Source organism: Saccoglossus kowalevskii, chromosome 6, assembly GCF_978046115.1.
Source record: "Saccoglossus kowalevskii chromosome 6, keSacKowa6.1, whole genome shotgun sequence".
Classification (NCBI taxonomy): domain Eukaryota; kingdom Metazoa; phylum Hemichordata; class Enteropneusta; family Harrimaniidae; genus Saccoglossus; species Saccoglossus kowalevskii.
The window spans coordinates 17,299,668-17,311,169 of NC_140646.1; the positions used below are offsets into that span (position 1 = coordinate 17,299,668).

The window sequence follows — 11,502 nt, forward strand, 5'->3', positions numbered from 1 at the left end:
CAGCCATATTTTCTTTGTCCTTCATCAATATATTAGTGATCTGCGGAAGAGATCATTACAGTTAACACAGAAAACCTTAATTTTTACGACTGAATTGCATTTTAATTTTTAACACATAGAATTACAGTTTCGTTCAGTGTTATTTTTTTTTCGAACATAAAATAAGGCGCAGGAAAAATATGTTCAATAGGTACATAATATTTTGTATTAGTTCTGTAATTAAGAATTGTTAGTAGCATTTTTAACCATGGGACACTAATATAATTAACATTGTAAGAACTGTGTACAAATTTCTTGACAATCTTAACAGAATGAACGCCGGATCATTTACAAGACAAGTTTTGATTTGATCATGCATGAAACAAAAATATGAAATGGGATCCTAAACGTTTTTTTGAATACACCACTTCTCATTTTTTTTAAATTCAATTCATGTATATGGGTGCCATATGGAGACACACTCGTCTGAATAACCTTTACACATACAGCAATTTCTGCCCTTCATGGCAAGATATTCTACCGAGACTGACTTCCAATGTTTTCCTTCAACTCCAAGGTTTCTATAAAATGGAGAAACGCAAGAAATATTACAAACTGTAGTATTTTATATAACTAGATGCTAGTGTGCCTCTCGGTTAGTCTTTTTTTTTCTAAAAAAAAAAAAGTAGTAAAACACATTAATTTATTCATGCCATGACTAGGGCATACAAGTCCTGGAAGGGTTACAGTAGATGCGTACACGTCATTAGACTAAATGTTACCAAAAATCAAAATTACATCAACGACAAACACACCATTAGGCACTTACAACTTACGGTTCTTCAACATTTATATGATCGTCTATAAATAAACGAAACCAAACAAACATTCATATAGTATGACCCCCTAGGTTTGAGAAAAAATACATTATCACGTACAATACACACGGATGTTTGCGTAGACTAATTTAATTAAACACTTACAATTAGTTGTAATAAACGCAAGTGTCCGCTAAAATGGGAACAATTATGCAGAAAACGGCGCAACACAGCGACAAATATACACCGAATTTTCAGTTGGCGTGTGTACGGTTGTAGCGGGGAGAACTGAACAGTACGTCCATATTTCACCAAAATTCTAAAGGATTGTTTAACAAATAACTAAAAATGTCACTATAAAACATTGGTACTTACTTAAATGTCAGAACTGTTGTCTTCCGTGGTGATTTTAACTTCAATTTTACTGAATATTCGTGTGTACAATACACGCGAAACACAACCAACAACGTATTTGGCGATGCACTACGGGGTTTACAATATTGAAATGAAAGGGCATGCGAAGCGCCAGCTTCGGACGAGTTTGATAAAACCTTTGTTTGCAGTAGCCGTTTATGGCTACACGGCCAAATGCAGAGAGGTCAAAATGGATTTTTCCATCGAAGGCGGAATGGCACACGTAACACAATATTGCTCACAACATAGAAGTACTATCTAGGTACTGGGGTAAAATATCCAAGAACGATCATTATAGTAAAACTTCAGTGATTCAACTTGGAAGTTTAGGCGTGAAGGTGTCAGTATCTCCTATTGTACGCGTTGCGTCTCACAACAGAAGTAGAACAATTCCAAATGTTCATTCAAGTACACATCCATAGTTTTTAAATAATGTTTTGAACCATGAATTAGTGGGTCTGTCGCGACTGTCGCGAAAAATTGCGCGAACCAAGTCAATCAAATGAAAGGACAATTATAACACTATGGTGAAGACTTTCCTTTTACGACATTGTGAAATTCTTTCGTTTTCTGGGAGAAAAAAAACTGAAAAAGTCATGACAAGATAATTCAGAATTTTATATTAAGAACAATGCACCTTATGCACCCATAAATCATTTTCATAATTACCGATTGAACAAGAATATTACCAGAAAAAAAAATTGCTACATTCTATAAATGTTTGCCTTTTATCTGTCTTGAATCGTGACTGAAAGAAGCTGTGTAAAATTACAAACGATGTAGGGTGTTCGACAACTCATGTAGGAATAATAAATTTAATAAATATAATTTTACTTGGTAAAATACTATATTTTCCTGCATAAAAACAATGTCGAAAACGGAAAGTCTTTATCTCAGTTTTTTATCGAATTCCGTCACTTTTTCAGTCGTAGTAAATTCCGAATGAGTAAAGTCCAGAATAATTCATAGTCGGGATTTGACACCACAGTCTAGAAAAACTCAAACATGTACATTACAAATACACAAACTCGTTAAAACTGCTGAGGTTGTGACGTAAATTCGTTCATTTACATAATGATACTTTGTATGGAACGAGATGCTAAATCATCCGATTTACTGACATCGAGTTACGAAAACATTGAGTTACAAAAATGACCATATTTCAGAAACCACACCACTTTTGTCAAACCAGGCCCAAATTGTAACTTGATGTTCAATTACGGTTAACAGAACCTCGAATCACGGACAACATACATTTTTGTTTTTGTTGAACGTCCACATTTAGCAACTCGAACTTCAGTTTACCGAACATATATTTTTTGTTTTGTGTAATATTCAAAATGTCGTAACTCAATGTGATGATCCAAGGCTGTGACGTAAGTTTAGTCATTTGCATAATGATATTGATACATTATATGTAACATCTCGTGAAAACTTGGGCTCAGTTCCACATCTTAGTTACAAGTGCTCCTTTCCGGTACGTTATTCTCCTCCTGGATTTGGTGACCAATACTTACTTGGGGTACACTCTACGAGAATGATCAGCTCTCAGTTCACACTGGTGTTTTATTATACAATTTTCGATGACCACATTTTTCTTCATAGTACTGATTCCAGATTTCAATAATGGGTTATGATCAACGGGGGGGGGGTCTGAATAATCATTTGGTTTTTATTTACGAAAAAGTGTGGGCTTTCATAAGATATAGACATTGCGATTATTATTTTACTTTCCGAAAACATCTACTACATCCTTAATGGTGGATTCTTCCGGGGCTGGTGGGCTGGTTTGGTTTAGTTCCCCCCTCTACCCCCCACTGAAACTTAATTGATAAATATTGATCATGGCATCGGACTACATTCACCATTGGATACAAATTGATAATCGAACAGTAGTATGGCATAGCAGTTGGTTCTAGGTCTATGCCCTAAAATTGACCCCATTGGACGCACATATTTACACTCGGACCAAACCGTTTTCTCGTCTTGGATGTTTTTTTTTTTTTTTTTCATTTTCTGTTATTTTTGTCCATGATTGGATAGAAAAAAAAAACGAACGACAAATACTCCATGATTTTTTTACTTTATTAAAAAATAAAATTTTGTATGTATGATGAAAACTTTTTGAGGTCGAACCCCTCCCACCCCAAACTAAAGCAAATAATTTTTTTGTCCGACATCGATCTTTTGACGTTGTCCCTTATACAGAAGTTACGCTTTTTTTCTTTCTTTTGAATTGTAAGCCGGGCTTGTCATATCAAATAAATCAAATCGAGGGAGATATGGGCGCAAAGGCACAAACACTTTATATAATCATAGAAGGTACTAGTACCTTCCATGATATAATGCACGTTGTTTTGAATGTAATCATTGCTAGATCGGGGTATATTTTACATGTAACTCACGATAATTATTATTAACAATTAACAATAAATTGAGATTCAATCACCTTAGGAGTATCAATCATCCAGGCTTTATTTCATTTTTTCTTCAGAATCCCGATGACTCGGGTATTATCTGTTACAAGCTGTCCACATTCGCAGCTAGTCCAGCAATAAAGAATAAAAAAAGTCTATATATACTAATAAACGTGTTAAATCTTTGAAGGAAGAAAAATCTTCTTTTTCTTCTTTGAAAATCCTTTCGTATAGGTAATATAGTTCTTATAAATGATATATTTGGCCGGCGTTATTTACCGCCGGTGGATTTAGATTTCTGTTTGTTCATTTGCTGAACTGATGGTACGTCGCCGTCGACTGTCGATGTTGACGCAGCTTCCTGGCTAGCGGCCGCCGCCTTCGTCTTTGGCTTAGGGTAATAGGGTGCCATACGCACGGTCCAAGGATCGTGTTTGATCTCCTTCAATGTGATGCGCTCCTTGACAGGAGACAACATTCGGCAAATCAAATCCTTACAGTCTTCGGAAACTGTTTTGTTGGCTGGAAACTTGACTCGACACTGAACTTGCTGCATTAGCGTTTTGTGGTTAGAATCGTCAAACGGAAGTTGCCCAAATAGCATGGTGAATAGGATTACCCCCATACTCCAGATGTCGCTGAAATGCGGGTCGTATGGCATTCCTCGTAAAATTTCCGGCGGTGCATACGCATAACTCCCGCAATACGTTTCGCTTAATATTCTCCGACCATCTTTAGGTTTCATGCTCCCTCTCGCAAATCCGAAGTCAGTAATCTTCAGGTTATTGTTTTTATTTAGAAGGAGGTTTTCGCATTTGAGGTCTCGGTGCACAACGCCACGATGGTGACAGTAGTCTATGCCCATACATAACTGATGGAACCAGATTGCTGCCTGGGTCTCTGACACGGCGCCGTGGGACTTAATATAATCCAACAAGTCGCCGTTTTCAGCCATCTCCATGATCAAATAAACCCGACTAGTAGTTTCGATGGACTGCAGAAAACAGATCAAGTTCGGGTGTTTCAGATTCTTGATAACGTCGATTTCCCTTGGAAGAAATTTCACCAGATAGTCTTCTGGAGCTTTTTTTTTGGACACAATTTTCACAGCTACCTTGATCTTGTGTTTAGCGCTATGGGCCCACATAACGTTGGCGTAACTTCCGTGTCCAAGAGTTTTCCCCAACTTGAAACCATGTGATTCTAGCACGGACGCAGCTTTGCCAACCTTTGAACTGGTCCCCGACGTCCTTTCAGTGACTGGCTTCTCCTTCGATTTGGTCGTCATGTTGATATTGCACTCAGGGTAAAATGATAATCACTCTAATCCTATCGAAACCATCATAGTGAAACTTCTCTTCAAGATAGATATATTGTTCATAACACCAGAAGAGATAGATGCTAGTGCACAATAAATTTACAGATGGAATAACACTGGTTGAATATGCAGGCAATTGTTGATTGTTGTGACGTCGCCACCATTATGCTGGTACGCGTCGGCGGTGGAACGCCGTGACGTCACGAGTTTGTGAACACGGCGCTGAGCGCAGCGCGTTTATCTTGTCCACGCTGGCGATATGTTCCTGGCACAGTCAGCTGGCGACCTAATACGGGGTCTAATACATGCAACTATTAAATTTACCGGTGATTGCAATATTTGGCAGTAACGTATGATGTGTGCCAGTTGACTGTAGTTTCCGCCTGTAGAAAAGCTAAAGTTAACTAACTATATACAAAAATGCGAAAGTGAAAAGTAAAATTATTGTGTGTGTGTGTGTGTGTGTAATCGCGTTGCATTGTGTCGGGTATCACATGTATCAGCCAACGAGCAATAAATTGAAATAGTCAATGGTCTGGGACAAAATTTATTTTATGAGCCTTTTGAAGTATGCTAATTAATATAAAAGAAAGAGGGGAAATTAAAAGCTGTTCATAAGCTACCCTCCACCTGAAAAAAATTGTCTTCCCCTCCTGCTGACCAAATTCATCTTTCCCCTGCCCTCATTAAAAACAACTTTTTGTCCTACTCCTCTACCACCAACTTGCCTTTCTTGCCCTCCTGCTGACCAAATTCATCTTTCCCTTTCCCTCTCCTCAGTGGGTGACTCGCATTTTCAGTTATTGATAGCACACGGCTGCTCACATTTAGCATATGTTTTATTATACTCTGCCCTAAAGGCTGTTTTACCCACCCTGTGATATTTATCTCTGTAAGTACCCTGTCCTTGCATTTTTTTTAGAAATCTGCCCTGCCCACTGGGGGGGTACTGATATTTCCCGCCCCCTAAAAAAATAGAAAAAATTTCCTGCCCTCAATAAAAAAACCCTTGAAACAGCTTTTCCGATGAACAGCTCCATTGACTGCACCTGACGTATCCCCATCTCTACGTGCATACAACAGACATGTTTCACTCCAGTTTTTACATCGATTTTCAATCGATTTTTCTCATCCTTCATATAAACATGATATAAACAAATATGTCAAAATGACAATAACATTTTTACTTTTGTGTAGCGCTCTACTTTAATTCTTGTTGTTGTTGTTGTTGCTATTTTTGCATTTTCTATACGTAAGAACAAAAACAACTGATACAATGATCATTAGAACGATTTGTCAACATAAACGAATCAAAGCCTGAATATTAATTATCGTCTTGAAGATATAATACAATCAGATCATTATAAAGAAATGGATTTATATTTGTATTTAAAATAAAAAACTAATTATTCTCGTTTACAGTTGATTGTGCCCATGAATACCACGTGCCCGCCACAATCATCCCGCCCTGCGTTCGCCAATTAACATTATAATACTAAAAAGTAATCTCTTTCCTATATAATGAATTTGAATATACATGTATATTCGATTACTTAAAACTCACAAAATATGATAATTTGTAGTCGTATATGGCGTATGGCGTAAACTTTGGCATGGAGGGTCATTATTTGGTTGGCCGAAAAATCGAAGGATGAATTTCGATAATAATTTTCACTTGTGAAGAAACTAGATGTGTAATATGTGTAATATAAACACGAGTACGTACACATGTTATACTGCATACCTACCTGGCCACAAACGTCGCATGTTTATAACGACTTGCGAACTGACCATGTTGGTCGACTCGGAAACTGTACGATTTGTCCAGTTGATGCCAGTGGGTGTTATATTTGTAAATATAAACTGCCGTATCAGTTCATGAACCCCCCAATAAATGGATTGTATCAAGAGAATGATCTAAATCACATAGTTTTGGGCAAAAAGCTGTGCTTTCACGAAACGAGACCGATCTGCACTCCAATACAATCTGTAAAGTACCAACAAATGTAAGGTTCTAGAATTGTCTCGATTGCACCTGGTTTATTTTATTAGTGAATAATATGGATTGTTATTGGAATAAATTTATTTTTTACTCGATAACACTTTCCTGTGCCCGTCTCAACATTGTTAGAGGGCCAGGTAATAAAATACACCTGCACACGCATGCGACGACAACAACGCATGCTAAGTCGTAGAGGCTCTTGGGTAGGCACTTTACTTGTTTGTAAACAACGACACGGTACACAGTCCCTCTATCCCTGTGCACGGTATTATAATAGCCGTTTGCCCCAAGTGCGCAGATGACGTCTCCCGCTCTAAGAAAAAAAAACATCCACCAGGAGCAACTTTTCTCATATTGCCAGCACCAGTGTAGTAAACCATAGACCTTAGAATAGTAGGGGATTAAAACTAAGGTTACATGAAAGGAATACCCACAGTTGTATGTCTATGAGTAAATCGACTTCATTTTTGAAACTTTCAACATCTATAATGACACAGTTTCTTATTCGGTTTTGAAAACAATTATATAAACAACTCATTTTAATTTGTATACTTAACTAATTGGCTTTATGCGTAAACGAGCCTTGTTTTTTTACTATGGGTCATATGTGAAATGGGGTACCGGTAATTGTATACTACCTGGCACGTGATAGTCCCCCTAGTTCAGTCTAATTTCTGTAAGTGTTTCTCGTGAGAGACTATCGGAATATTGATAATACAATAGTATAAGGCCAGGTAAACAATCTGAAGAGTTGCCAACTAAACTTGCAAATACCTTAAAATTAGTAATAAACTCATAAACAAGTAGTCCCCATTTGTCTGCAATAAAATACAGTTCAATAGTATTTACTTAAGTTGGGGACGATAATTCTTGATGTCACACAAGAACAAAAATATTGTATAATAGTCCAGTTTGTCATTGACAATCTCGCGTTATCATAAAGAATTGTATTTTTTGTTTTATAAATGTATGACCTTACGATATGCATAGAAAACATACTGATAATGTCGTGTCAATGTTTGTATTTGGCCGCCATATGTTTTGGTAACAATTTGCATTTCATTTGGTGTAGGTTCTACGGTTTAATTTAATTTGGTGTATTTTATATCATACTAATTTAATTTTGGTGTGGGTAATAGTGTTGAAGTTGTCTTGTTTTTTGTAGAGCCTTTTAAACAAATGTTTTACTGTGAAATACCTTAATTTAACTGGAATTAATGTTCGTTGAAAAGAATTTTGGGCGTTTTGTATGGAATTTATTTTCACTGATTTTTGACAAGTTGAATGTAAAATATAGGAAAAAAGGTGTATTCGCTTGATTTTATTTTAACTGAATCATTCCTTCAGCAAAAATAGCGAAAATGAATTCCAATGAAGTGAAAATAAAGTATTTTACAGTATGCCACATTCGCGTGGGCTTTAATTTGTTTATATATTTGTTTGCTATTATATTATATTACAAGCTATTTACTTTACTATCACTTACTCCGATTCACCTTGAACGTGATAGGTAAAAAGAGTCACACGACCCACGCAGACGTCACACATCAAGTACTAGTATCACGTGTTTCCCCAAAGTTCCGACGGACGGCGGAATATAATAGTCACTGAATATAGCGACGTTCCTTTGCGCCTCCAGGGCGAATGACGTTTATGTTGACAGTGATTTCACACATATGACAAGATTGCACATTTAGTCATCCATATAGTGCCCGGGCGGCCGTTAACTACATTATGTTTAATTGCGTAAACACTTCCGACTGTGCACAGGTGTGACGTAAACCAGTAAAAACAAGGAAATTATACATTTTACACGTTGGAATCCGAGCACTATCACATAAGACAACGTGAGAAATAAAGAATTGTTGCGTAAATATTATTATAGTGCTCCAGTCAATATATTATGTATAGTAACCCCGCCCTCCCGACTCAAACCAAGCTGAGTTTTCCGCAAGTGCAATTACAGACAACATCTTTACTGTATTCTCACCGGACTCTTAGTGAAATTCACAAATGAGAACAGAAAACCAAAAATTAGCGAAAACTGTCCATACACACTAATGTAAATTTTATTAAGTTATCTTCAGATTTTTATTAAATTTGTGAGAATCTTACTAGTATTTTACTACTGACAGGGATAGCATAATCGTTCATACATCCACGCAATGGCCATCCGCCGCATTGACAAGACGATTTTACATTGTTTTTATTTTTTGAAATGCTCGTTTAGCATTTTTGAAGAAAGGAGAATTTCAAAAAATACTTAACATGCCTAAAATGCCAAACGTGCAAGCCTTCTCAGTTCAAAGACAGGTCTCAAAAAATGACAAACTGCATTTCAAAAAATGTAAAATCGTCTTGTCATTTGGTGATGTTACAAAAATGTCAAATATGTAAATATTGTAATACATTTTTTTGTCAACATTTTAGTTTTCAAACATGCACTGCACCAAACAGATATTTTTACATACCTATATACAGACACGTTTGATCTAAAAATGCCAAACGAACATGTCTGCTGTTTGCAAAACCTCACAATGGCACGACGAGTCGCACAGTGGGATAAACATATAACTTTACATGTGAGGCTCATGAAACTCTCCGTAAAATCAAACAAGGTCAAGTTCTAAAATCATTATCAAAATTATTTATTCACTCCTAATTTGCCACATAAAAATATTCCTGACCGAAGCTGATACAGCTTATAGCACATACAGTGTTTACCCGCGACTTTTACTCCTCTTTTTCTCAGTGTCAAAGAAAATTACATAAATAGTGATGTCGTCCCTGTGATCACGCACTTCATAATGAGGGAGCGATAAGAAAGCGGAGAGCTTCCCGTGGCTGATGCCTTTCTCGCTGTCACCCAGAGCATGTCGTACGAGATGAGTGGCTACATTGTCGTCGATAGGCCTCGAAGCAAGTCCCGATTTACGGTCTTTCAATTTCGAGTTAATGTCACTGAGTGTAAATCGCGAGGTTGGCCTGACCTTAAACGCCTCCAAAGTTTCCCGCCCGCTAATATGATCACCCACAAGTTGAACAGTTTTCTCCTTAGTCATAAAATCCCACAAACCATCAGTGGCAATTACTAGAAATTTATCCTGGGGAGTGAGGCGATGGTGGATTATTTCAGGAGTAGCAACCAGATATGGGGGTGTGTAATAGTGCCTTGGAATAAGCATTCTTCCATTAGGTAACGCCCTTAGTTGGTTAGCGTGCCATTTGTATTTGACGTCGCCAAACGCTCTGAGTGGGGCTAATTCTGAAAGTAGTCTGTTATTCTTGATGAGAAAGGCACTTTCGTTATGAGGATGCGCTTTTCTGATTCGGTCAATTTCCACTGTGTTATGACCGCTATGACGATGAGAAAGTGCTTTCGGAATCCAGCCTGAATGAGTCATCTCTGCTTTACGTCCGATAATTGCCCGACTATCCCCGACATTTGCTACCCATACGTCAGAACCGTTGATATAAGCGACACATGCGCACGAACCAGACAGTGCAACTTGGGTAGCGTCCTGGTATACTGTCGTACGCCCACCAATCAAAGCTCTTGCTTCGGACGATATATCTTCGTCCAGTCGTTCAAACGCAAGTTCGATGGCCGCATGTAGGTCATCGTCTTCCACATTCATTGCTAGACTGTCATTCACAAATCGACCTAGACTTTTCTTGTATCCCTCGGCATTTTCGACGCTAATATAGTCATCTGGATTCCTGTGCCACTTTAGAAGAGGTATTTCCGTCCGTCTATGCAAAAATGCATCTTGAATTTCAGCCAGCCTGTCGTAGGGAAGAATCGATGTAGCAATATAGTCGAACAGACGTTCGCTGACAGCCTGAGAACAGGCAGTACCAGCATGTCCATCAAATACACCGAAAAGCAATCCACCACTCCGCAAGCATGTCGCTGCCGATCGACGATCTTCAACGGGCCTATTCGCTGCAAGCTGGGTCGTATCGAAGGACGTCACGACGCCACCTTCGTATTTATCCAGATGGACTGTAAACTCTTGTTGCCGCAAGATTGTACTTACTTCAGACGGAGACAACATTGCACATCTTCTACTGGAAGTCGTAAACTGTTTATTAACGCGCCGTACACGGTTAACATCGTAACGATTGTGCAATAAATACCGGAAACTTGAGGGATCACTTTCACCGAGTCGTCTGAACCATCTGCATGCTAGAAGGCGAACACACATTGCTATTCCTCGCTAGTCTTTCAAACCAGCAGTAATGCCTTCAACATTTACGACATTTTCTGAAAATGTCACATAAAAGAAGATACGGCGGCAAGTAAAAATTACCACACGATGTAAGCGTGCGACAAGTAACCTTTCACCCAGGAAGTGTTCAACAATCAGCGAAAATGACTCCCTAGGCTAACAATATTTCCATTCGACAGTTCCTATTATTCTAAACAAAATATCATTCTTTAGATATATAATTATATGTAAACTATTAAACAATTTATATTTTTAAAACAGTGCACACACAACTTTATTCGTCTTTAATAAAGAATTACACGAATATCCGTGTAATGATCCT

At 37.8% G+C, this 11,502-nt stretch overlaps 2 protein-coding genes and 1 long non-coding RNA gene across 3 annotated transcripts; all 3 read right to left on the bottom strand.

Moving 5' to 3' along the window:
- Positions 1–8: 8 nt before the first annotated feature.
- Positions 9–2,814, bottom strand: LOC146741834 (uncharacterized). The gene is made up of 4 exons (XR_014929739.1): positions 2,729–2,814; positions 1,173–1,280; positions 487–560; positions 9–40 (listed from the first exon to the last, which is right to left on the bottom strand). It is a non-coding gene; the product is annotated as an uncharacterized LOC146741834 (long non-coding RNA).
- A 1,085-nt stretch (positions 2,815–3,899) lies between these two features.
- On the bottom strand, positions 3,900–4,916 carry LOC100377552 (testis-specific serine/threonine-protein kinase 4-like). Its single transcript, XM_002742361.1, has one exon. The coding sequence runs from the start codon at positions 4,914–4,916 to the stop codon at positions 3,900–3,902; it is 1,017 nt and encodes a 338-aa protein (XP_002742407.1).
- A 3,738-nt stretch (positions 4,917–8,654) lies between these two features.
- Positions 8,655–11,324, bottom strand: LOC100377706 (pyruvate dehydrogenase [acetyl-transferring]-phosphatase 1, mitochondrial-like). The gene has a single exon (XM_002742362.4). The coding sequence runs from the start codon at positions 11,154–11,156 to the stop codon at positions 9,669–9,671; it is 1,488 nt and encodes a 495-aa protein (XP_002742408.1). The 5' UTR covers positions 11,157–11,324; the 3' UTR covers positions 8,655–9,668.
- Positions 11,325–11,502: the final 178 nt, after the last annotated feature.